We start from the raw sequence: 27,728 nt of genomic DNA, 5'->3' as shown, positions 1-27,728 counted from the left end.
TACAAGTGCAGCTCTTTGGAAAATTTACGCCAGTCTTTTACATTGACTCAGTCTTTAATTTCCATTTTTGAGTGAGTGTTAAATTGACTGTGGGTGAGTATTTTCCGATGTAAATTATGCAACAGGTTTGTACATGACGAGTGTCTTTATTATGCATCATATATCTATATCTTATCTATAGATAAATTTATGAAGAAATTCAGGCAACAAGTAGGTATTACCAACATCTTCATCAAAAGAGTTTTGCATATTAACTTTACTCAAATGTCTTGCTAAATTGTTATTGTCATGTGTGTAAAATCATTTTCCTTCATCACCGCCATCTGCTGGCTAGCTGCAACATAAAGCACTTGTTTTTGACAAGCTTTTGCAAGCAGCTAATTACAGGCTGTTTAAATGCACATCGGCTAATTACTTTATTAGGGGCCACAAACATGAAACGCTGACATTAAGCCGGATGTATAATTGAAGACAAGTCCTGTGTTTTAGTTTATGGGTTCATGTGTATGGGAAAAAAATGACACCCTTTCAAATTAAAGACGTGTTGGCCTTCTGCCGTTTCAGTTTTTCTACTTTTACTGAGCGACAACAACAAGTTAGCTTAGCATCATTTAATTCTCTGTGAGCTCGACAGCACTTCATCACACGTCTGCCGTAACGTCGCAAAACACCAGGGCTCTCTGTGTGTCAGCTGCATGTGCAAATTAGCTATTATGTGCTAAGTGTTTGCCATAATGAGTGTTAGTTCGAGGTTTTCACTCTCTGCCGCCTCTTCTTCCCCGGTGCCTCGAACGGTACGGCATCAAACAGAAGTCTAATAACTCTGCATTCATTTCTTTAAAACATCCTTTTGTAATGACTGGGGGAAAGACGTTATCTAGCCTGAAAAAGGCACATTTGAACGAACGATTTGTCACGCCAAGGCACAACAAAAGCTGCAGAATTACATGGAGCTTTTGGGAAACCTTTATTTATCAGGAACTCTAGCTCGGTGAATACAACGTGATGAATGAGCAACAGTGACTTGTAAATTGTGGCGGGTTTTTTTTATCATTATTTTTTTAGTATTTACAAATTATTCAGAACACAGTGTTTGTTAACTCCTAAGACCTGATGTCTAAAATCTGTAAAGCTCCCAATGTGCTTGCTTGCTTCTTCTGCCGCTTATCCGTGGTCGGGTCGCGGGGGCAGCAGCCTCAGCAGAGATGCCCAGACCTCCCTGGCCCCAGTCACCTCCTCCAGCTCATCCGGTGGGACCCCAAGGCGTTCCCAGGCCAGCTGGGAGACATAGTCCCTCCAGCGTGTCCTGGGTCTTCCCCGAGGCCTCCTCCCGGTGGGACATGCCCGGAACACCTGCCCAGGGAGGCGTCCAGGAGGCATCTGGAACAGATGCCTCCTCAGCTGGCCCCTCTCAATGCGGAGGAGCAGCGGCTCTACTCCTAGCTGCTCCCGGGTGGCCGAGCTTCTCACCCTATCCCTCAGGGTACGCCCAGCCACCCAGCGTAGGAAACTCATTTCGTCCGCTTGTATTCGCGATCTTACCCTTTAAGTCACTACCCAAAGCTTGTGACTATAGGTGAGGGGTGAGAACGTAGATCGACCGGTAAATCGAGAGCCTCGCCTTTCGGCTTAGCTCCTTCTTCACCACGACGGACCGGTACAGCGACTGCATCACTGCAGACACTGCACCGATCCGCCTGTCGATCTCACGCTCCATCCTCCCCTCACTCGTGAACAAGACCCCGAGATAGTTGAACTCCTCCACCTGAGGCAGGATCTCCCCACCGACCTGGAGTGGACAAACCACCTTTTTCCGGTCGAGAACCATGGCCGCAGACTTGGAGGCGCTGATCCTCCTCCCAGCCACTTCAAACTCGGCTGCAAACCGCCCCAGTGCACATTGGAGGTCCTGGCTCGATGAAGCCAACATGACCACATCATCCGCAAAAAGCAGAGACACAATCATGTGGTTCCCGAACCAGACTCCCCTAGAAATTCTGTCCATGAAAATAATGAACAGAACCGGTGACAAAGGGCAGCCTTGCCGTAGTCCAACACGCACTGGGAACAAGTCTGACTTACTGCCGGCAATGCGAACCAGACTCCTGCTCCGATCATACAGGGACCGCACGGCCCTTAACAGAGGGCCCCGGACCCCATACTCCTGGAGCACCCCCCACAAGATGCGTCGAGGGACACGGTCGAACGCCTTCTCCAGATCCACAAAACACATGTAGACTGGTTGGGCAAACTCCCACGAACCCTCGAGCACCCGGCGGAGAGTATGGAGCTGGTCCAGTGTTCCACGACCCGGACGGAACCCGCACTGTTCCTCCTGAATCCGAGGTTCGACTATCGGCCGTATCCTCCTCTCCAGCACTCTGGAATAGACTTTACTGGGGAGGCTGAGAAGTGTGATCCCTCTGTAATTAGAGCACACCCTCCGGTCCCCCTTTTTAAAAAGAGGAACCACCACCCCGGTCTGCCAGTCCACAGGCACTGTCCCCGACCACCATGCGATGTTACAGAGACGTGTCAGCCACGACAGTCCCTGCACATCCAGAGACTTGAGGTACTCGGGGCGGATCTCATCCACCCCCGGTGCCTTGCCACCAAGGAGTTTCCTGACTGCCTCAGTGACTTCGGCTCGGGTAATGGACAAGTCCTCCCCCGGGTCCCCCGCCTCTGCTTCCTCAGCGGAAGACGTGACGGCAAGATTGAGGAGATCCTCGAAGTATTCCTTCCACCGCCGGACAACATCCCCAGTCGAAGTCAACAGTTCCCCACGGTTTGCCAGAACTTCTTCGAGGCCGACCGAAAGTCCTCCTCCATGGCCTCCCCGAACTCCTCCCAAGCCCGAGTTTTTGCCTCCGCTACCGCCCGAGCTGCAGCACGCTTGGCCTGCCGGTACCTGTCAGCTGCTTCCGGGGTCCCACGAGCCAACATGGCTCGATAGGACTCCTTCTTCAGCTTGACGGCATCCCTTACTTCCGGTGTCCACCACCGGGTTCGGGGGTTACCGCCACGACAGGCACCGGAGATCTTACGACCACAACTACAAGCAGCCGCGTTAACAATAGAGGTGGAGAACATGGTCCATTCGGACTCAATGTCTCCGACCTCCCCCGGGATCTGGGAGAAGCTCTCCCGGAGGTGGGAGTTGAAGACCGTACTGACAGAGGGCTCAACCAGACATTCCCAGCAGACCCTCACAATACGTTTGGGCCTGCCGGGTCTTTCCGGTCTCCTCCCCCGCCAGCGGATCCTGCTCACCACCAGGTAGTGATCAGTTGACAGCTCAGCCCCTCTCTTCACCCGAGTGTCCAAGACACAGGGACGGAGGTCAGACGACATGACAACAAAGTCGATCATCGACCTCCGCCCAGGGCATCCTGATGCCAAGTGCGCCGGTGGACACCCCTGTGCTCGAACATGGTGTTCGTCACGGACAAACTGTGACTAGCACAGAAGTCCAGCAACAAAACACCATTCGGGTTCAGATCGGGGATGCCGTTCCTCCCAATCACGCCTCTCCAGGTCACACTGTCGCTGCCCACATGTGCGTTGAAGTCCCCCAACAGAACAACGGAGTCCCCAGTCGGAGCACCTTCCAGCACCCCTCCCAAGGACTCCAAGAAGGCCGGGTACTCAGCACTGCCATTCAGGCCATAGGCCGAAATGACAGTGAGGGACCTGTCCCCAACCCGAAGGCGCAGGGACGCGACCCTCTCGCTCACCGGGGTGAACTCCAACAGGCTGTTCCCCAGCAGCTAAGCTGTGGGGCAATAAGCACGCCCACCCCAGCCCGCCGCCGCTCACCGCGGGCAATGCCAGAAAAATGGACAGTCCAGCCCCTCTCGAGGAGCTGGGTTCCAGAGCCCATGCTGTGCGTGGAGGTGAGCCCGACTATATCTAGCCGGTACCTCTCAGCCTCCTGCACCAGCTCGAGCTCCTTCCCCCCCAGCGAGGTGACATTCCATGTCCCTACAGCCAGAGGCTGCTTCCGAGGCCCGGGCTGTCGAGGCCCTCCGCCTCGACTGCCGCCCGTACCGCACTGCACCCGACCCCTACGGCTTCCTCTGCTGGTGGTGAGCCCACAGGAGGTGGGACCCGCGTCGCTCGTTCGGGAAGGGCCCGGCCGGGCCCCGCGGGCGAAGGCCCAGCCACCAGGCGCTTGCATACGAGCCCCAACCCCGGGCCTGGCTCCAGGGTGGGGCCCCGGTTGCGCCATACCGGGCGACGTCACGGTCCTTTTATTGGTTGTACTCATAGGGGTTTGTGAGCTGCTCTTAGTCTGTCCCGTCACCCAGGACCTGTTTGCCTTGGGAGACCCTACCAGGGGCATAAAGCCCCGGGCAAACATAGCTCCTGGGATCATTCGGGCACTCGAACTCCCCCACCACGGTAAGGTGGCAGCTCAGCCAATGTGAATACCTTCAAATATTTAGTACAGCAAAGCCAGCTATTGGACTAATTAAATATTGTAAATATTGTTGCCTTCATGTAATATATAAGATATTGGAAATTCAGTGCTGGTATATCATTAAACAGAGTGTCCAACATGACAACTAGATTTTTTTTTTTTTGCCATCGACATTCACAAGTTACAGCAACTGAAAAAAAAAACAAATTCAACACATTTCAAACATAATTTCAAGATTTATCACAGTGTTTCTGTCTGTTCAAACTCGAACATGAAAAAGAAAAAGAAATTATGGACCCTTTAAATGGCAAAATGATTTTGCAACCTTTGCACGCCTGTGATTACCCATCAGACTGTAGCTTTTTTTCCTGTGAACTACAAACGTGTCGGGAAATTACAAACGTGGCTATGAATAAATGATACAGAAAAATGAATTGACTTCGCTGCGCACAGAGCACAAGCAACACTATGTTACTAGGCAACACAAGTGCCGTACCCACCTGTCAGAGCCGAAGTCACCAGCGCAATATAGAAACATCCGTGCTTCAGCTCGTCTCAGGGTGTGTGGCACAAATCAGGTCTCATCTCGGTTAATCTCTCCCACTGTGACAGGCAAATTTAGTCATGGTGTTAATTCTGAGAAGAATGAGAATTGGAACACAAAGAGTAAGATAGTGTAAGGTGGACACTGCTTTTTTAGTTGTTCAATGGTGTAGGTTGTTCTCTGCTTACAACTATTTAGCTCCAACTCTTCACCCTAACCCTTCTAAACAGCCATTGAAACCGTCTGACCGCCCCTGAAGCCCACTTCAAATAGAGGCCAGTGAGGTATTTTATTCTGAATGACTTCTGAATCTGTGGCTACGGTGACCAAATGTAAATATCTATCTGTTGATTGATGTTTTTTTTAGATAAAACTTTTTGTCCTTTTCTTGAGAAAACTCAAAAACAAGACACCATCACATGCTGATACCATGGAAACTGTCCCACTAATTTACATATTCAGCCAACATGAACTGCATATATTGTCTAGTGACAACAGGGTACTGAAGGCAAAAAGGAGCTATACTTAACAAATGATCACAACAACTTGAACCTCTGGTCACACGCAGCATGTCTGCAAACAAAGCAGTTGCACATGGCGTAAACTGTTCTTAAAGAGGTGTCCCATGTCGTAGGGTTTGATTTGAACCTCAACATACTGATTATTAGATTAGTGTATGATATCTCAGCTGTGACAGAAGATCAAACTGTGCATAAATAAATGGGGGTTTTTTAAACTACATTTATGGTTAATTTTCATAGTTATGGCAGACAGGAGGTGGCATTTACCCTGATGCTGCTTTGTGCCGAGTTCACTTGGCGAACTGAGATCCTTTGAGCAGAATCAAATAATATTTCCTGTCCCTAAAGGATGAGACTGGGCCCCTGAGTGCATCTTGCATTCATCTCAGGCCACTACTCTTCAAGGCACTTTGCGTTGTCTTGGTGTAAAGGGATGTAAAAGAGTGACATTGAGGGATGCAGCCGGCAGTGTGCGCCTTCAGCGGTGGCGGTCATATTGTTTGGTTTTTTTTCCACATGCATTTGCATCTCAGCAGTTCAGTCTGGAAGCCATGTACACGGCTGTGTGAATGCCAAGATTCAATGTCTCTTGCAAGCATGAAACTGACAGTCTTGAATTATGTCCATTTTCAGAGCTGTATTATCTCCTCCTGGACTCCAGTGAAGCCTGGCACGATTCAAGTCAAAGGATTCAAAGGAAAATCCTCTCTGAAGGCGGCTGGGAGCAGCGTGCTTAGCCTTCTGTTTACAGCCTTCCACAAAATAAGTGAATGCTTGGTTTAAGCTTCCTCCCAAAACTGAGGGTACATTCTACATCTTTCTAAGTAGACAAAAACAAGGCGGACCAGACAACACAAGGGTAACCTGGATCAGTACCCCATGTTACATCACAGTGAGCTGATTTCCATAACCGGCACACATTGCCACACTGAGACATGGACCAAGTTCAGGCCAAGGGTGGATTTTCCTCAGATGGTTTGCTTCACACAATCCTACCAGAAGCTCACATTTTAAAAACAAACTGTGTGGTTGTGATTAATAGGATGCTGCCAATCTTAATAGCCCCTTGCGGAGTTGTCTGACCCAACAAATAAAAACTCTTCAATTGGAATGAACTGCTTTTTCTTTTTACTCTGCTATGTTCCCACGCAACACTTCACAACAAGCATTTATAGCGCAGACACTCGTCGCAGTCTGTCAGTTTAATGCTGTGCTAACAAATTAAATGAATCGACCATAGCTCTGGGGTCACTACCAGCATTTGCATTATTCAAATTGATCTGCTGCATTTTTATTTGTACTCTCAACATCACTAAAACGAGGGCATGCCCTCAGTGACTCTTTGAGATTAATCTATTAAATGAAGTTAAAGGAGTGACTCTGGCTTGCTTATGAATAGATACATACTTTTGTAAAACATGAAAACAATCATTGTGAAGGAAAGTAAATGCCAAAGGACTTCTGAGGAAAACATAGTCCTTATCTAGTAGTCTCTTCCACACACACAAGGCTGGAAATCTGGTCACTTGCATTTCCAATTCTCACGGCTGAGAACTATTGGATACGACTGACTGGTAACATGGACCCCTGCCATTGAAGCAGCGTCCTCTGCTGGCCTGCTATTAAACTGAAGAACTTTTTTTTTCTTTAATGTTTAATTTTATTTTGTTTTCATGTTGTGTGAAATTGGGCTGTGAAGCAGCGTGTGTTCTCGTGAGAAAATAAAATATTTTTGAAACTATAAATTGAAGCTTTCTTCTTTATCTTTATCTTTATTCCTTATCCTTTTTTTTTTTTTTTTTTTTAGGACAAATTGATGTTCCATGTACTGCCTCACTGGAGCATAACTTCCTATTTTTTTTTAAATCAGTTTTGTTAGATTCACTGAAGTATATCTGGTTTGTAAATCACTGTTTAGCGCCTAGCCGGTCCAAGGCACAGCATTCCTTTGCTTGCCAGTGAGCCTGTGCTGGGCAGCATTAGCCTAAGCCTACCTCCGAATTATGCCAAAGGCTTCAAGAAGCCCTTGGCTTCGCAGAGGCAATCCATTCTGAGTAAATGTAGGTTGCCACGAAATGTGGAGGGTGCTTTGTGGCGCCAAAAGGAGCTTCAATAGGTCCTTTACCTCGGCTGTGAATACATCGCCCTCATAGTGTCAGAGAGCACTTGTGTTTCATCCCGTACTGTGTGATGGGAGCTGAATCGCTGCCGTGGATGAGCGCGCGGGGGGGAGGGGGGGGGGGGGGTTGGATGGAGCAGGAGCAGAGCGCGGGTATTTAATATGGAGGGCTATCTGTGGAAAGGCTGACTCCAAAGCGCAGTCTGCCTGCTGGAAGCAGAAGACAGGGCTGAAAAACTGAAAATTTTGGCAATAGAGAGCCTTTCGGGGAGTTGATCCAAAAAACCTTGCAGATGAGGTGAGACCTTTCAGAGAAGCTTCAAAGAAAACGCCCGTCTATGGCAAGAGTCTGAAAGGCTCGCCCGACAGCTTTACCTTGACTTCAGAAGTTGCAGATGGCTAAGTTGACGTTTTGATCTTCTACTTTGCAATATATCCACAGGAGGAATAAAGTTCACAGAAGTTGTTCCAAGTGTCTAATTCGCTCTTTCATCACCACTCCTGTCCACCACAGCCTTGTCCGCTCTACCTTCCCTTCCAATCCGTCAGTCTGCCCTATTCTCAGAGTCCGCCCCGGGCTGCATGACTCTGGAGCCGGTGGGACCAAACCATCTGTCAGCCACCGAGGAGGGACACCTCGACATGTTATGACCATTAGAGCAATGGATTTTTACTGTTCCTCGTCCCGGAAAGGAGATTCACCCCCTCACACGTCCTTGATACTTTTCCGTTCCCCCCGTGTCAAAGTGAGACATGTTATTCTACTCACAAGTTTTTTTGTTGTTTTTTGTGGAGGGTGGATATTCCCACGATACACCGCACTGTCACACCAGGCAGTTTCAAAGGTATTGTTTGTTTTTCTCCCACTAGTATTTATTTCTCTTGTTTTTCACTTTGCGTGTCAATTCAAGTCCTTCTCACCTACTGCTACTCCCACATCTCTCACTTCAAACTATGTTTTCACTATTTTTTCCCATCTATTCTTTGGACAGTAAATGCCTGGTGGAGCGCTGAGAGGCGACAGTCGCGAGGCATCATCAGTCTACCTGTGCAACCTGGAAAGTGATGCAGATGAGGGAGTGGACTTTAAAGCATGTCCTAAACCTGTTGGTTTTATTTCACATGCGTGATTAAGGATCTACTGGAATATTTATAAAGGGGATTTAAAAAGAATACAAAGGTGATTGGATTATGTCATTGGCTATCATGCTCAAGTGGACTAGGGAAATTTGAAAACACGTTCAGCCAACAGAAGGCTTCCCATTTTTGCAACGTTAACAGGCCTGTGGCAGGATTGTATGTGCCACAGTTTTAGTAAACTCTTGCCAAAACACATCGGCCAGCATTGTTCTTTCTTTCCTCCAAATGTGAAAATGCTATTAAATTTTGAGATAAATCTCTTGAAAGATATAACTCTAAGGCTGTGGTTCTCAATCTTGTTCAGTGCTTTTTCGTGGCAGCTGAAAGCTACAACTTTCAGGGGCGTAGCCATCAATTCAGAAGTGAGGGGAACACATTGTTCAGAAGCCTACTGAGTTATTTATCATCCTCTCACATTCAATTGCACCTCTTCTTAGTGGATACAGTATTTCATAATCAAAAACAGCTATGGTACTGAACCATGCTGGGGATCAGCTTTAGTTCTTTAAAATAAAAATATTGGCAGCTTAAAAATGATAACAGTGGACACAGATAGTTCAAGACCACCATTCCTGTCAGCAAGTTATTGGCAAACAAAATGAAATAATGGAAGTACAGGTGAAGGTCAATAAACTACATGATTTAATCAAGTAGCTTGGAGAGAGAAAGTTACACGACACTGACCAAGTCAATTCCAAGGATTTCTTGAAGTCCTGCACACAAATGAAGGAGTGGATTTATTCCTATGAAACTTGCTAGCAAGCGTTTGACATATGTATCACCAACATTAGTATTCTTCTTGACTGTCTTAACTTGGTATGTTGGCATCTATTAACGAGTTTGAGAGAGCATTACTCAACTTACACAGTTTGAGAGAAACAGCGAAGGTTAGCTGCATGTTGGTGGGTGGGTTGCCTAAACGTATTTAATACAGTGGAATTGTGTCACCGGTGTGATTGATTCATGGTGCATTTAAATACTGCGTGGATAAACACGTTCCCAAATGTTAAAAACTAATAGATGGTTCTACGGCTATAGCCGATAACGTTATAGGGTTATAACGGCTGGAAAAAAACAAGGACATGTCAAACGCACACACCCCATACATTTTATTTTTTTTGACACAATCAAAACCTCTCTGGTATTGGGAGCTCTAATCCTAACCCTTCTCTCTAAACCGAGCTGAATGTTTGTGAAAATCACGGGAAAAACAGAAACAGACAAAGCACTGTCTGTTGGAGGTCAGCAAGATGGAGGAGCCACAATAATCAGGGCCGAAATGTGAGCGATCCAGCTGCGGGACAAAGTCAAAATGATTTGAAATCTACCAACGTCCCTGATGTCAGGCATTTTCACATAATGGTGTCCGTCTGTGTTTACGCGCATGACCAATCACGAACACGGCAACTCCACCGACAGCTGAGTTTTAGAGACTAAAACATATGATTTAGCCTAAAAGGAAAAGGAACACGGCTGCCAAATGAGCGAGCGGGACAGCTTGCCAGAAAATAAATGAGAATAAGCAACTGTGTGTGTGTGTGTGTGTATTAACAAGTGTTAAAGGGCACCTATAATGCTTTTCCACTTTTCTGAGCTTTAAAAACTGTTACAATGTTGAACTCTTTCGTCAAATGATCTCGATATCGTCAAATAATGACGTTCATGCGTTTGGACGTGAGCCCTGCAAATTGTTGGGCATGGTTCTAAACGCTCTGTTCTCTGAGATTTTTTCAACACTGGGCACGGAATGAAGTCATTGTGTGCCGGAGCTCCTTTCATGGCCAGGCTCCGGCACACTCTCGGACTGGTTCCGCCCTCCCCCGCTCTGCCCCGGAAGTGATTCCGCGATGCGCTGCTCCAAGAAAATGTTTTTTTTCGGTGTCAGGGAAATTAAAAAATATAAAATAAAAAATACAGAGCGACTACCGAAGCACCAAGGACCACAACCGTCGGAGTGGAACGAACAGAGAAAATGTTGGAGGTTTGTTCAGCCTAATGCGGATGCGATGGAACACCGGTCTGCAGCCAGACCCCTCTCGTCCGGTCGGCAACGGGAGTGAGACGGGCTCGACTCGGCCCCCTGGTGGACGACGAGAGAATAATCAGCCATGGCAATATTTGAAAACATGTATGAGGACTGTAAGTGTATTGTGACCTCAAGCAACATTAGTTTTAACACTACTTGCAACGTCCAACCGCTGAATCGTGTTGATGAACTGTTAGCCACCACCGCTAACTCCGTGCTCTGCTTGTTATGTGTGTTGTGTTCGCTGGCAGCGAAACTGAAGAGGCAGCGATTTTGACTGGCAAGTTTCACTCCTTATAGCGATGTTCACGCTGCCAGCATGGTAACATCGCTTGTATAGAGCTCTTAATGCTCTGTGCTTGGTGTGGACTTAAGTTGTGCAGATATTCTAAATAAAGTTTGCCGTTTACTCTTCACTCCCGCACCGGCAAACTGAGGAAGTGAGGCTCAGCAGCGACGAAGAGTGTGACCCGGGCGGGGGCGTGCACCGGTGAGGCTGGGGTGGAGTGAAGTGAAACAGAGTGTTTCCGCAGGATGCAGTAAATACGAGGAAACGAACCGCGAGATACGCAAATCTAAAAAGCTTTCAGCGCGGAAAATCGTGCGTTGCTGCTCTGGAGGGCCCAGACATCAAATACAAAAGCCTGAAAATTTGTATAATAGGTGACCTTTAAGGCATGTGCAGATCTGACCATGGCTGGTATTTAAACATGTGGATTCCACCTAATAAACGCCTTTGCGTGGATGTGTTCTTACAGAGAAGCGTCTCAAGTTTTAGCCTCATTCTGTCAGCCACAGATCCTCTGTGCCAGAGAGATCTTGGAGCAAATAAAAAAAAAGTCTGTGTCGGGGGAGTAAACATGAATACAAAATTTGAGGGGGTTACAGTTTTAATAAATTCTGAACATGCTTTTAATGTTGCGGCGTGACAAAAGTAAACAGTGAAAATACTCAGATGAAGAATGAAAGGGCAACGCCACTCAGGATCTAGCTGTGCGTGGAGCTCCTGGAGTTCCCGTGAATGTTAATTAACTTTTCAGAGAGAATTAATTGGTCAGTCTGTGGTCTGTTTCTACGTGATTATCTTGTACCCGCAGCCTAAACGGCTCTGGAGCTTTTCCTATCCGGCATATGGAGAGGCAGAGCTCATTTGTAGATCACAGTTGGACCATCTATTTTTGCTTGGTTCCCTCTCCTCGCTCCTCGCCACATTATAACCTTCTGTCTCGCTCTCCTTCAAGGATTGTGCAGTTGCTCTCATTCAATACATTGAATTGACTAAAGTGTGAGCGTGGGTACCTGAGGGCCAGGCACGCAACAGGTATGTTGTCCTGCATCCAGTCAGTTGGGGGCGCTGTGTGCATGGAAGGGTTGCCATTCTCCCTGTTACAGTCAATGTGAAATAGTCATAAAATATAATTTCAAGGGAGGTAAAAATGCTCTAATAGAGTTGCTTTTGGGACACACAGACATATTGTTTTTGTTAATACTGTTGAAGCCGTCATAATTTATTTGGTTGTCACATATTTGCTTTGTGTGGTTTGTTTTTATTAATGTTTTCAGTCAATTTACATCCTGGTCATTTTTTCCCCCTGCTTTCGCTGCATCACACTTGGCGCAGGGAAAGGACAATTTGCATAACCGTTTTTTATCAATTGTTTGAATCGTAATTGCATTTTTGCTATCTCGTCATTCATATGTATATCAGGTTTTTTCTAGCGCAGAAGCATACACTCCAGTATTAATATCATCCCTACATGCCTGTTGTCAGCTCTGGAACCTGTGGTTGTAGCCCAGGTGTGGGACTGTTTGTGGCGTTTATGATGTTGAACAAAACTTCTCATTTTTTGATTGCAAATTCTCATCACGTCTCAGACAGCTGCGTTCACATTGTATGCCGGGATTTTGTGCTTAAACGGGGAAGTTCGGACACTTGGCTAGTTGGAAAGTTACCTTGAGAGATGCACTGATTTACATTTATTCGATCCCCTGCATGACAAACTGCTTCAGCCTCGTCGTCTTCCCCCATGTCACCATCGACCAGAGACATCAGATGCTCCCCCTGAGACCAGCCCTTATTAGGGCACGGACATTATGTGGACGTATGGCAGCCATCTGGTTCTTCTCGTTGACATTGAGGAGAGTGAGTGACAGAGCTCTGCACGCTGCAACTTAACAGAACACTTCTGTGGGATTAAAAAAATAACAAAATCTTGTTTGTGCCGTCAGGAAAAACAAGGTTCACTTTTCACAAGATTACATTACAGCTGGAAATAGAAAGATGTGACATCAGAGAGTCGGGACAGACATTATCATTGTTTGCAATAGGCTTTCCTACTACTAGATATTGCTAAATCTTACAAGCTGGACCATAAAGTTGTGCTTCAGACATGCGCAGTAAGTTGAAAGGCTTCCCGGTCCCAGCTTCTTTGCATCATGTATATTTAGAAAACTCTCAGCACTCGCATTTAAGCCCGGATAGTAAGAACACACTCCACTCCTGTGAGGAGTATCAGTGTTCTTGCTGTTTTGTTAAGAATGTGGCAAATGGCAGCACCAACCAGCAGTTTCCAAGAGACGCACATTCCGCCTCGTTGGAATTCTGCACGGCCTGATGCTTGATTATCTGCCGGGGATTGTTCCTCAGCCAAGCAGGGACTCGGGTGACTGGTGATGCACCAGCACTGCGGCACTGCCGGGCCAGATCAACCACGAGGCATCCTAATTACAGTGATTCCACATCAAGAGGTGAGGTTAAAATCTGGCTCCTTCCTCCCGGCTGGGCTTCTCTACTTCCTCCCCCCTCCTTTGACCTCACTCTCATCCCGTCTCACTCCCCGGAGAGCGCTCAAGTCGGTGGCCTTTTTCCAGGGTGAGCGATGGCAGCTCCACGGACGGACTCGTCCACACTTAATTACCCATGAGCCCCTTGGAGGGCAAATGAGGAATGAGTGAGGCGTGCACACCGTCATGCACCTACGTTTCCTCACTGCGACACCGCTGACTGGACTATGAAAGGCTCACTGAAAACGTTTGGAACAAATTCCTTCGCCCCATAAGATTCATTAATGTCATGAACAACGAAATAATCAATTAAAACATTTTAATAAAATGACTTTGTTGAGTTTACAAACATATCTATAACATAACTCAACATAAAAGTAACTTAACTACTCCTCTTGGACTTTTTTTCAGCACACCAACTGGCCTGGTCCCAGCTCAGCTTCGGTGCTTCTGGGTACCGAGGTTTGTAATGCATGACAGACATCCTGAACTTTCTGTTTTTTAAGTGCAACTTAGTCGTTATTCCAATCCCCAACCGCTTCCGAAACAACACAAACTAGCAGGTTTGATGGATGGTTGTGGGAGTTCAAGTTAGATGCACGTGACCACAGTTGGTTTTAATCTTGCTGAAAATAAATTGATGTAACTGATGTTTCTTTATTCTAAACTGATGGTATTTTGAGTTGCGAGCGCATTTTTTTGTTTCCACATTATGGAAATAAAAAAAAAAAACTATTTCATTTTCTATAACAAAGATTGGTACCTGCTGTTCAGCCATCTAAAACATGGAAAAACAAGAGCTGTGTTTACATTATAATTAATCGAGTCAATCGAGTTGAAGAACGTCTGACCTGCACTGGGCAGTGATGCGTGGAAAAGTATCCACGGAAATTAAACCTTGGGAAATGGTCCTCCAGCAGTAATTCTGCACAACTTTTGGCACAACTTTACCTCAATCAGGAAGATGTGATCCGGCTACACACACACATGGATGTCTGTATAAAAATTGACATAAAACATAATTGAAAACCATTTGGAATGAAAATCCTTTTGTTTGGACCGTTGGACAGTTTCCCAGCTTTGTTTACATGTGAATTGTTCTTTATTCAGACCAGGTTTTCAGTCTTGGCTAGTTGTGTCCGCACAAACACAACTGATAATGGATACATTTTAGCCATTGCAGTCACGGTTCACAAAACCTTCAGAAATTAGAGCCAGTCAATTTGCACTTCACTTACCGTGGGAGATGAAAACCTAAAATTTCAGGCTTTATTGTCAGGAGAGAGAGAGAGAAAAAAAAAAAAAACATCTAAGAGTTCAGAGACAATTAGCAATTAGCAGAAATGAAAAAAAAAAAAGGACGCAAAGACATTCACGCTGACTTCTTCTTCTTCTTCTCTCTCTCTGCTGAGATGTGGATGCCAAGGCCTGGCAGAAGGTCACGTGAATGTGACCTCAGCCTGGGCATCGCCAGGTCTCCGCCTGTCTCCCACCTAGTCGGGGGCTGTGAGTTGGTCTATCAGCTGATTAGCTTGAAAAGGTTGCCCGCTCGTCTCGCCATCTGCGCCGCCGCTACATTAGGGATCTTTAAACAGATGGTTCGCGGGCTGCATCGGAAAATGTCAGGACGAATCGCCATCCCCGGGTAATTGCTGTTTGAGCGCCAGCGCCGCTCTGCATCTGCATCGCCGGCGTCCTCTGGCTCCTTGCTGTATGTATCACCGTCAAGGGCTTTGAATAACCGATGTTATTTTTTCCGTCTTCTCCCTTTATAAATTGTCTCCCATTGCTACGCCCACGTTAAAAGGCTACTAGAGGTGTTTTCTATTTTCTTTGCAGTGAAATTTGGATTTTTTTTTTAATTTTTTATATATATACCGGGCTTCCACGTTGAATCTGGTAGGGCAGCACATGGGTTTGGCAGAATGAGTGGCAGACAAGGAGAATGCAGGAGGCTAGGAAGGGGTGGAATTGGATTAACTATACATAAACATCTGGTTAAAAAAAGACAGAATGAATGAATGAATGAACAGAAAATTAACTTGTACGAGCACCTTTGGAAGTTCTTTCAGAGAATAGACGATGAAGGTCATGGGACAGGTAACCAGGATGAACCATTTGATGAGCCATCAAACTGAGTACTGGATGGATACCTTCTTGTTTTAGTTGAATAACTGCTGCAGCTCCAGCGGTTTCTTCTCCATAAGGCAACCGAATGGTTGGCTCATATTCTAGCTCTGCCGTTTTCAGGGAAAGATCTGCAAGAATTCCAGCTCAGTGATGACCTGGCAACTTGAGCAGTGTTGCAAACCCGGCCTTTAACCTGAGACAGCTGAGGATCGGCTACAGAAACATTCGGTGACCCTGAGAGCAGGATGAGCAGCGATGGGAAAACGGACTGACAGATCAGTAAGGCTTCAGTCTCGAATGAACAACCACTTGAATCCGGGAACTGACGAGGAAGTGCACTCTGCTTTTAACTCATAAGTGGCAGGAGAACAGCCTCTCTGGCGCGTCAAGAGCAAACAATATCTGGGCAGCGACTGCGATGGAACAAGTCGGCTGTCCAGCCGATCTATACGCCAGTCTAAACGGAGCCTCTTTTTTTTTTTCCTTTTTCTTTTTTTTTTCACGGATTGAGAAATGTTAAACAAAACTTTGGGCTTTGCAGACAGAGTTTGACTTGAGATATTGCTATTTTTCCCCCTAGACCAGCGATAGCCGGAATCGATTCCGATGCCCCGATCTTTGGAAAAGCTTTAATCTCTAAGCAGCATGAAGGAGGAGGATGAAGAGGAGGAGGAGGAAAAGGAAGAGAGAGGGTAAATCTTTGTGGCAATCACGATCCTTCTCATCCCCCCATGGGTGGAAATGTGCTGCACATTATCTCAGAGAAAAGCTCACATTAATAAGCTGCATGTGTCCTGATTTCCTTTTTTTTTTTTTAAATAAAATAAAAATGAAGTAAGTTGTGCACGGGTTAGTCTCCCAGGAAATGAAATAATAAAGGAGGAAGCGAAAAGCACAGAACCGAACCACTCTGCAAAGAATTAAGACTCCTTTTTTTTTTTTTTTTTTCTGAAACACCACGGAACACGACTCGGTTGGTTTCAGTTGTATTATTTTTTTTTCATTAAAAGTTCCAAACTGCATGGAGGGACATATATATAGTATTTTTTTTTTAAAACTAAAACATAGAAAATTCACAAAAAAAGAGGGGGGTTTAAAATACAACATTGACACAAAGGACGTGAGCGACTGGATTGGGACTGTCGAACAGAAAACATCCAAATAAAAAAGAGAAAGAAAAGCAGAGAGGATGGCACGTTTCAGTGAGCAGCTATTCCCCCGTCGACCCCCGCATCCCTGTTTCGACCCAAAATGACAAAATAAAAACACACTTGAAAAAAAGAAAAAAGGTAAGAGCCAGACATAGAATGCTTTCGTCATCCATTCGACAGGAAAACAGGAAATAAACGTGTGTCGGGCGCCGGGAAAATACCAGTGTGAGAAACTTTAGTGACGTTTTTCTTCCCTTTGCTATAAAAAAGAACAGAACGGTGCAGAAATATCCCTCTTCCTCTCCCCTCCCTCCCCACTCCACAAATCCTCAAACATTTTGAAGAGATTTTCTTATTTTTTTCTTCTTCATAATAAAATCAAGACATTTTTTTCTTTTAAATCCTCGGAAATAAGTTCTTTATAGATTTTTTTTTCTTTTCTTCTGAAGTTCTTTTTAAAAATCTTTCAGCGGCCACAGACGCGTCGGGCCCCTGTTCTTACATCTCGGCAGTCTTTTTTTTTTCATTCTTTTTTTTTTCTTTGCGAAAATATATAGTAGAACAGTCTCCTTTCTCCCCCCCCACCCCCAACCTCACCGCATCTGCGTGTCCTGTGCACCGGTAAACAAATACGGTACCGGGGGGGAGAGGGGACGGGATCCGACGGAGCACGTTGGTGGAGACAGAGAGCGGCGTGTGAGAGTGAGGTCTTCAAAGATAGAGAGAGGGAGGAAAAAAAGAAAAAAAAATCACTTATGTATAGTTTTTTTTTTCAGTTTGCCGTCTTTTGCCGGCCTCGGCAATGAGCCTCGCTCGCTTGTGTCTTTGCGTGTGCGTGTGTGTGCGTGTCTGCGTGTATTCAAGTGAGCGAAAGTTTGGCGCCTCGTGCGTCTTCACACTTCAGTCTGGAAGTCGCCCTCGGACGAGTCCGGCGTGTTGGCGGAGGAGGAGTCCCAGTTCTTATTGTGCAGCTCCATGCGCTCCTTCTGCTCCCCAGGCACGATGGACAGCTCCGGGGTCATGTTCTTGAAGCTGTCCCAGGAGCTCTGGCCCTCTGGGGTTGACTTGTCCTGGCGGAGGAGGCGGAGGAAGAGGAGGAGGACAGGGGAGGGAGGGAGGGAGAGGAAGAAAAACAGACAGCTGTATAAGCTGAAATAAGCTACGGAAGGAGCCCGTAGATGCAGCAAAGTTACAGAAAGGGAGAAAATAACTGAGCAAAGTCCGTCATACAAACCTGGCGGCCGCAGTGCTGGGAATTTAAAGGCCTGACTGTACAACCAATTTAAGATCATCTTCATCGAGAGCAGCCTCACATGACTACTGATGGAAAACAAGCAAACAAAAACGGGCTATCTTCTGAAAACAGCCCATTGCTGACATTCTCTGGCAAAAAAATATTTTGTGAGGGTGCCCTTTGTGACATCACAAGGAGTTTAGGTGTTTAAGGTGTTTTTTTTTTTTCAGTTCTGGGGACTGCGTGGCAGGTTCAGAGGCACATGAAGTGAGTTTTGCCCTTCAAGCTCTTTCACACTGTCATCCTACACATAACTGTGGCAGAACCAGAAATGTTTTCCAGACTCCTCGTATATCTGCCATGTAACTGACACTACACAGCCTCATGTGCATGACGTCCATACATGAGTATTTGCTTATCCTCCTGTGGGCTGCTCCCTCCGGTGGTCTCCAACAGCCAATCATCTGCTTCCATCACCGTCCTCTGCCTTCCTCTCACAACCACCTCAATGTCTTTTTTCACTGCATCCATAAATCTCCTCTTCGCTCCTCCTCCTGCCTGCCAGTCTCAACCTCAGCAGCCTCCTTGTCGTCCTTCTGTTGACTGTCTCCTCTGTCTGTGTCAAAAGCACCTGAGTCTGGCCGCTCTGGCTTTATCTCCAGGACATCTAACACGCTCTGTCCCTCCGATGTGCTCATTCCTGATCTTGTCCATCCTGGTTGAACAGAAGCTCAACATTTTAATCTCTGCTGCTGCTTCCTGTCTCTTCGTCAGTGCCGCTGTCTCTCAACCAGACAACACTTTTCATTCTTCCCGACACTCTTATGATACATTTTTCTCTTTCCTTTTACCTTTCAAGTAAAGGAACGGCCAACCAGCTTTAGGAAAACTGCCCATCTGTTTTGTAGGAAGCAGACATGCCTAAACTTTGCACAGGTTTCTCATCTCCTCTTCATCTTGCCTAGAAACTTACCATTATCTGCAAAAACAACACCTGTCCTCCTTCATCTCCTACACTCTGCAATCAGTAACTTTGGAGATTGGCTGATGAAAAGTGTCTTTGTGTCACAATCAGAACAAGAGAGCCACAGATGTGCCCATCATGCGTGTGAGAAAAAAACGCTAGTTAAAAACATGTTCGAGGAGATTCTCTCTCTCTAAAAAAACAACAGAAAAAAAAAAAAATCAGAATTAGAGGAAGCATTATGCATCAGATAAGGGGCAATTATTCAAATGAGGCTCATTATTGTGCCGAGATAACGATTTCACACGTAGCAGCGGGGAAAAAGATAGACCTGTTCATGAGAACTCTTTGTGGAGGGAAAACAGATAAAAGTAGAGGGAAAAAACAACAATAACAACAACAGGGTACTTGTGGTGCTTTTGGCAGACACGATGGGACCCAGCTGCAGCAGAGCTTGTTTTGGACGACATAAAAAACAACAACACCACAAAAACCTGAAATAATTCACACAACAGGAAGAAGATAAGGGCGTCTCACGTGACGTTACGAGAGAACCAACGCTCTGGGGTGCGTTTTGAAATGTACAACAGAGGAACATTCCCGCTCCACGTGTTTATCTATAAATTGGTAGATGAACACGTAAACACTAATTGACACCAGACGCGATCCAGATCCAGTGCCTCTGGTGGGAATTTGTGGGCAGAGCGCTAGACCATAGTGGCATGCACACACACACATGGTCAAGGTATAAATTGGGGCTATTTGTGCACTAAGTAGCATCAGAAAGAAAGAGGAGCACCAGCAGTTTCCTGCTGCTCAGCTCTCACTCCTCCCTCTGATTCCACGACTGTGATTCACTTTTAGCTTCTCCCACTCTCAATCAGTGTCACCAGAACAGCCCCCACTACCACCCACCCCAACACACACACACACATACACATCTCATAGATCTGTCGAAGCAGGAGCTCATCTGTCTTCCCTTTTCGCAAGGCTGATGATTGTCACTGGAGCACTAGGGGGCAATATCTGCCTGATTATCATGCTTGCGACGTCACGGCCAACCGTCACAGTTGGCAAAAATGAAGAAGAAGGAAAAAAAACTTGCATAATCTGGGAGCCAATTTGCATGTTAAATGCTGGCAAAGGGCCATTTTTGTAATGCAGGAGAGCGGGTAATGCTGCAGTTAAGCCAAACTTTATCCCTGGGAGACGAGGCTAACGGGATTGTGCGTGTTTATCCTCTCCCTTTTGCCATCTCTGCCTTCCTCCGTGTTCCAGAAGCCCCTCTTGCTTTCACTCTCCACCGCCGGCGGATGAAATGCTCCGATGGACGGGGGGGATCCGCATGGAGGTGGGGGGGGGGGGGGTTGCGGTGCCAGGAGGAAAGGCCAACATCCCCAAGCAGGCCGCGCTCATCCAACACCTCGTCCACGTGCACAACATGAAAAAGAGACACGCTCGGTCCGCCTGCGCTCTCCGAGGAGGTTTTTTTTTTTGTTGCTAAAAGCAGAGAGTAAACCTGATGAGCCGAGGCCGGACTGACACGGAACTTCCTTTATGCCACGAACCGCTAACAGCGACTGCGGCTACTTTAAGGCACAGCAGTGGCGCGCTTGTGTGGGCGACGAGGGAATCTTATACTAAAAGCCGTGGGTCTGCTCAGCACAGCGCTGCGGGCTTCACAACTCATGTATTCTACATAATGTTGGAAGAGGATAACTAATCCGGTTATTAGTGCATGAAAATGCTATCCACACTATCTGCATTATTGATTTGATGCTGTATGCGCTCGCGCCGCACATAAAACAGTTACAGCGGAGTCGTAAAGCGGGCGCTGCTGACTCGGTGCGTTTCGCTTCTGGCTTCTGTAACCTAAACTCCCTGCCGCTCAACCTCCACGCAACTGCCACACAGAGGTCGGCATCGCGGTGCCCTGCAGAGGTCACCATCGAGTGCTCGCCGGTTCTGATGTTGCATGCGTGATTCATCACACAATTAGGAGTTTTGCAGTGAAGAAGAAGAAGAAGAAGAAGAAGGAGAAGAAGAAGAAGAAGAAAGGTAGCTCAACCGTCATCAGTTGTCAAGCTCCGCTTTCAGTCATGGAGAGGTTTCGAGCAGGAGAAACACAGCTGAGCGGTTCGGTGTTAGCGCAGTGACAACCTGTTAAATAATCGGACTTAAGTCATCAAACAGGACTCATCAATTGGCCATTGGAGGGCACCACCGAGTCGATGACTTGTGTGCGTCAGAGCTCACAATGCAAACTCATTATTGCAATATTAAATTAATCGCTGATTGATTTTCTGGATCCTATCAACTGTTGTCAACGGATGCCCTTGTGTCTTTGCCTGCTGCAGCAAAAAAACAAAAAAACATCAACAATTCTCTAGTAGCCATAAGCACCACAAGACACCACGAGCACAGCGTCACAATGATCATGTAACAGAGTTTGCATAAACACGTAAAGATTCAGGTATCCTTTGGTCCACCAGAAAACATGTGACAGAGCTGCGTGAATAAACACTTAGAAATGAAGGCTTTTTAAATGATTTGTGGGTGTGAAAATTTAAACTCCAACTGAATTTGAATCCCCTCGTAAGTGGATGCCGCCCACACTCCACTCTCGGCTGAACCATGGAATGGACACAGTGTGGACGTGGGTGATTGGTGTGCCGTGTTGGCTATGGGACATGAAGGAGGGAGGGAGGAAATGAGAGAGAGAAAGGAGGAGGAGTCATGATTGGGAGTGAGTGGGTTAACGTTACCTTTGTTGACCGGGACGCCCATGGTCCTGTTGACTGTCTGGCTATATTCAAACTGAGACATGACAACGAGCATGCAACAGAAGGCCAAAGTCAGCCATCGGGGGACATGGAACAGGAGGACAGACAACAAAAAAGAGGAGAAATCAATAAAAAAAACGTGGCAGTTAGGCAAATTAAAAACAAAAACATAAACATATAGCATGAGATACACATTGGACAAACTTAAATCACATTTACACATGGGTGAAAGCAGAAGTGGACTGAGTGGATACCAGAAAAATACCTTGCAGGGTATATTCAGTTTTTTACTTGTGTTCACTTGATTTTATCATCAGCATACTGACAGAATCCACCATTAATGAAGGAGCACCAAAGATTAATGATCTTTTAGCACCATTTACCCTTTAGCTTGCAAGGAATCCATGTCACCAGTAATACGGGTCCTTCAAAGGTGGCAAATCCTTGGAATGTAGTTCACATAAATTTAAACAGCGCAACACATTGCAAACAAACGAGCAATCACGCGCATGGGCATCGTTTGTTCGACTGCTGCCGCCTGGTGGACCGTGGTGCCAGAGTAAAAACAGCTCCGGCTCCACATTCAGACCCCTTGAAACTTCTTTTAATGTGCCCAAGGACACCAAATGAGCTAAATTAGTAATGTGGTTCTTGGTGCAAGAAGCCAATATAAGACTTGTTCCGCCTGGGCTAAACGCACTCTCATTACGAGCCACTGATAGAGCCAGTATGTTAAGGCCACATTCCGTCAGCCACTCGGTATTCGTGGGCAATTGATGTGGAGGGGCGAGGACAGTTGATGAGTTTATACCCGGTGCCGAGTAGGGGGCAAGGAAATAATTAAAAACAGGCTAATGAGAGGAATTAATTATTCAATTAATGCCTGAAACGTGAGTTTAGCGAGAGGAATGGGAGAATAGAGGGCGGCGGCAAGAATGAAAATGTCAAGCCAGGAGGATGAATTGAGGGGGGAATGAGCTATGAAGGAGACAGGGACAGGGCCCTGCTGCCGGCATGTGGAATTGACTATCTGAACCTGCAGGCTCCTCTGATGCCAGCAAATTGCCCCCAATCTTTAAAAAAAAAAAAAAAAGTAGAAAGTATGCCTTTGTCATTTAGAAGCATCTTTGGTACACCCGAGGCGGCCTTTGAGGATAAATAATACTTTTAATTAAATTCCTCCTTGGTGGCGTAAAAATGCGGGGAACAACGGATCATGAGCTAATGCTGCTATCATGCTTTGGGGTCGCCTTGGCTAAGTCTGGGAAACTTGGTTGGAAAGAAACAAAACATTCAGGATTCACATTTGCAGCCTCACCTCTGGAGCAGATCCAAACTGGGGCAAAGGCAGGGTTGCACCCTGGACACGTCGCCGGTTTATCGCAGGGACACATGGATATAAAACTAGCAGTCGCATTGACAGAGTTCCAGTCACATTAAATGTGCATGTCTTTGGACTGCGAGTGCCTGGAGAGAACCCACAGTAACACTGGGAGAACATGCAAACACCACACAGGAGGGTTCAGAGCGGGAATCGAACCCGTGACCTTCCTACTGTGAACCGACAGCGCTAAACGCTGGGACGCCATGATACATATTTCCTTTATCACAGAGGGAAGCCTCACCCACTCTGTTTCATCAGGAAAACACACCCCATTCCAGAGCTAATAAATGCACCAGCCAGCCCATTACTGGGTAGATTTTCTCTCTCTCTCTCTCTCTCTCTCTCTTTTTTTTTGACTCCAGCTCGCTTGTACGCACACACTTCAATCCCATGCCGAGAGAGACACAGAATTGCATCATTGGGCACCGCATGCAAAACTGTGTGGTGTGACCTTGTGAACCGTGCGAGGAGGACAGAAATCACCGGGCTAACTATGCAGCGACAGAGGCCAAAAAAGCAGCTTTAAATCTAAACATTAGTGCGTGACGTCTATACACACACACACACACACACACACACACACACACACACACACACACACACACACACACACACACACACACACACACACACAGAGAAAGGACAGTCAGTACGTTAAAGTCAGTACGTTACCAGAGGAAAGAGTGGATTCCTATTAGCTGAGACACAACAGAACATTTTGAGCTTGCACCAAAACACCTTTTTAGCTTTGACAAAAAACATTCATTTTCTCCGTAAGCAAAAGTGTTGCCAGCGCGACTTATTGCACCGGGAGAGCTCGCAGATGTCAAAAACAGGAGGCAAGATTATACGTCTGTGTCACAGCCTGCAGCTGACCTTTGTTAGCTGTAGTTTATTAGTGGGCCATTTCACAGTGTAGATTTTAAAAGGTCATGCATATGTTTCTTTTTTTTTTTTTTTTTCTTTTTTCAAAAATAACCGAATATGAAGCGCAGGCCCAACTGTACGCTTCTTCCCCAAACGAGGGAAAAGTTCCAAAGAAGAAAGAAAAGAGCCTTGTAGAAAAGAGAGACCATGTCATCATTCAACAGTGAGGTTAAGAGGAAATCTTGCAGTTAAGCAACTTTCTCGCTTTCATACCTGGTATCTTAAGGAGGACATATGGTTTGGAGAAAACTGAGAGGAAAAACCACAGAAAAAGAACTGACATGACTGAAATATGCCGACACTTATCTGTGGAACACGCATACAATGGACGGGTCCTGTAATGCACTGGTGTGCATTACAGGAGAAAATTGGATAAGCTGCAAAAGTAGCGTGCGTGAAAGCAATTTTGTCTGTCTTTTTTCTGGTATCCACTCCTTTCCTCAACACAGCCGACACAACGATCCTACCTTTTCAGAAAAATACAAATGAATCCGATCCTCTATGAACCTACAAACCTTCATGGGAGATGCTCCCCCGGCTTTCACCGGCATCCACACAAAGTGCATCGTGTTTGGCCCATTTTAGTGCCAATGAGCGAGTTTACGAGCAGCGGATCGGAGTTTATGTGGTGATTATAAGTCGGTTTTGGACGGGTCATTGTTCTTTTATGAACTGATTTATCACTTTGTTGTGGTGTTTAGATCGTACGGGTTTATTTTCAGGCACTGAAATGGGCACAGTGACTGACTGTATGGAGGGGTCACAGCGACAACACTAAAAAAAAACCCACAAAAAAAACAAAAACCACAAAACCACAACCCCCAAACAGAACAATGACACTGAAAACAGTCCTTGGTCTTGTTCATGGTGGGAAATGATTGCAGCCATACATCAGGCAACATACAAACCCATGTCAACGTCTAGACTGGGTCATGGAGGTCGGTGTTGCTATGGATTTGTAGGGGGTGTGATGGAGAAAGGCTACAACTCACACAAAAATATACTACTACAAGGGGATGATTAGAGATTTGTCTCTATTGAATGTATCCCTACTGCCACGTCCATACAACACAGCAATGACATATATAAGATGAGCAACTACACGTAGTTGGTGCAGAGTTTGGCGCTGTTTGCGTAAACGTAGCCTTGAATCGTTTTAGTCTCTGGTTAGGAAGCATTTCAGAGATGCATCTGATTAAAAAAAATGCAAGCAAAGCACCTCAAACTGACTGTTACTAAACTCCTGATTTCCACATGGTAATAAATGCAGCTCTGGGAAAAACACATGTCGAGTACTGTTGCTTAGTAGCACCTCCAGCTGTGATTAAAGAGACAATTTACACAAAACTGAAAATTCACCCATTCAGTAACTAGAAACTTTGTGTGTTTGGCTAAAAACACATAAAAGTTTCTGGTAGTGCATAAACTATCTCACCACACTGTGGTCTATCGCAGGGGATGTTTTGATATTCATTTTCTTTCCTGTCTGTTGTTTTTTTTTTATCACAATAGGGTGGAATTCTTCCCACTGTGAAACTCAGGTATGGTTATGCAGCTCAGACAATCACACTGAAGCCTCCGTCAACATCCCGGTGGTTAGTAAATGGGTGAAATTTCAACGTTGACTAAGCCTCCCCTTTGTTTGGACATGAGACCAAATAATCCAATGATCCAACTGAAAAAAAAAAAAAAATAACAATAACTGCAAAATGTGTGACATTCAGGGTTTAGTAAAACAGCCAATGACGTAAATTGCTTCAGCTCCAGTAGCGGCAAACACTCAAGCAGCAAACTCTGCCGGACGCATGGGTCCGTCGACTCTACAGGATCGGAGTGAGTCAACAGGTGGTGGTAGGGGGAGGGGCTGGAGGTCCAGCACAGTCTTACGTTGGCTTTCTTTGTAAACGAGCGAAGTTCTGCGCACGAGCGACGGCTCAGTGTTTTGTCTGGGTGGCGGGGGAGGGGGCACCTGCGATGCGGGCGAGCACCGGCCGCGGGTTGGGGTGGAGGTCAGAGAGGGTTAGAGGCGGGTTAAAATCTGGGTTAAAGCACTGTTTAGACACTTTGAGGACCTGCAAAAAGTCAGCTGGGTTACTGAGTTCATGAGGTAATCGGCGCCTGAGGACATGACTCGTCACCGCATGGGATTTTCCCGAAGCTACACTAAAATGATGCACTGAGCAGCACTCATCCCTGCAGGGGAGGAGTCAATAGATGGTATTAAAAATATGAGCAGCATCAACTTTCACAGCACTCGGGGTGGTATGTCTGTGAGGAAATGCAGTCAAGTTTGCTTTTCCATCACGCTTGCGCTGTACAAGTGATTGCTGACTTTTTGTTTTATTTTTTCGATTTAAAAAGGGTTATGATAAATTTATGCAGAGTGATCCATGCCTGTGTGGACGGAAAGCAGTTGAACATGCAAAGCTAAACAGAAAAAGAAAACAAACTCCAAAGGAAGATAGGGGGACACGCAACACAGAGATACACCCAACACAACACGGAGCCACCCAGTCTCACACGTCACGACAGCCCGCCCCGGCGCCTGCCCACACCCTCCCATCTCCAGAATTACAGTGGAGTCAGCGCGTCGGGTGTTTGGGGCTGGCGACTCTCAAAGTGACATGTTGACAGGCGCTGAACTGGGTCTCGTCAAAGTCCCTGACACTGATGCCGTTATCCGTGCAATTATTCACAGCAAAGTGAACTGCCGACTCACTTTTAACATAATAGATTTGGCTGAGTAAGCGGGATCTGCACCCCGCGGCACCAACTTGCGCACTAAACGCTAGGAAGGGCACAAAAATGGGTTTTATTTACGGGTGGCGGCCCGCATGCATTTGGATTTATATTTCAAGTTGGATCCAATTGCTGCTGGTCTGTAATTTCTTGCCAGCCTAATATTGCTCTTACGCCAGCCCATTATCCCCTGGGAGCACCTGAGATACCTCGCAGACACATTAGCATGCTACGGCGCAACCGCGCAAAAGTCTTTGGCTTTTCCAAAGTGCAATTGTGGCTTTGCAAGCAGCTTGCCATCGCCATCACACACCCCACGCCCCAACCCCCCCATCCATAAAATATTTTCTTGGCCAGTACGTCTAAAAATCTTGATGAAGGCACTGAGCAGATGAGGAGCGAAGGCAAAGGCCGTCGATTTGGCATCGTCAAAATGGCACACACACTGTGTGCGCGTGGGTGTGTTTGAGCGTGTGTAACGTGCGCTTATGGCTCCCTGGCATGGAAAATATGAAAGGTGTCAAGACCAGGTGCCTGTTTCCCCGACTTTACGGTGTAAATTAGATGTGAACCAGCGTGAATCTGGCGCCAGGGGAGAGTACACCTATCAAAGCTGAATAACCCATCGTGGCAGTGCACGCCGACGAGCCAACAGATGAGGCGGAAGCGCGAGAGCGCACGTATGCGCGCGCTCGCCCCATGCGCGTTTAAAAGTTAATGAAACTGGCCCTCTGAAGGTCAGAGCGGAGTGAGCGGGAACTCGTCTCGACTTCGTCTGCTGCTAATGGCGTATTAATGATTCAAAGAAGTCTCATGCGCAAAGGTGGCCACCAAGGTGCACGACAGACAGTCTCTCTCA

The 27,728-nt window shown here is 46.4% G+C and overlaps 1 protein-coding gene across 14 annotated transcripts in view; it reads right to left on the bottom strand.

The window, feature by feature from the left end:
* Positions 1-16,660: 16,660 nt before the first annotated feature.
* Positions 16,661-27,728, bottom strand: part of adgrb2 (adhesion G protein-coupled receptor B2) — a 201,803-nt gene continuing 190,735 nt past the window's right edge. For 12 of the 14 annotated variants that reach the window (XM_076011341.1, XM_076011346.1, XM_076011350.1 and 9 more), the window contains one exon: positions 16,661-17,908. In XM_076011341.1, the coding sequence (XP_075867456.1) occupies positions 17,732-17,908 (177 nt within the window). In that variant the 3' untranslated portion in view covers positions 16,661-17,731. Of the gene's footprint in view, positions 17,909-21,801; positions 21,854-27,728 lie in introns of all 14 variants that reach the window. The other 2 variants (XM_076011343.1, XM_076011347.1) reach the window with 1 other exon arrangement.

Source organism: Nelusetta ayraudi, unplaced genomic scaffold (assembly GCF_046127955.1).
Source record: "Nelusetta ayraudi isolate G7.1 ecotype Tasmania unplaced genomic scaffold, CSIRO-AGI_Nayr_v1 ptg000135l, whole genome shotgun sequence".
Classification (NCBI taxonomy): Eukaryota; Metazoa; Chordata; class Actinopteri; order Tetraodontiformes; family Monacanthidae; genus Nelusetta; species Nelusetta ayraudi.
This window is presented reverse-complemented; position numbering and strand designations above follow the sequence as displayed.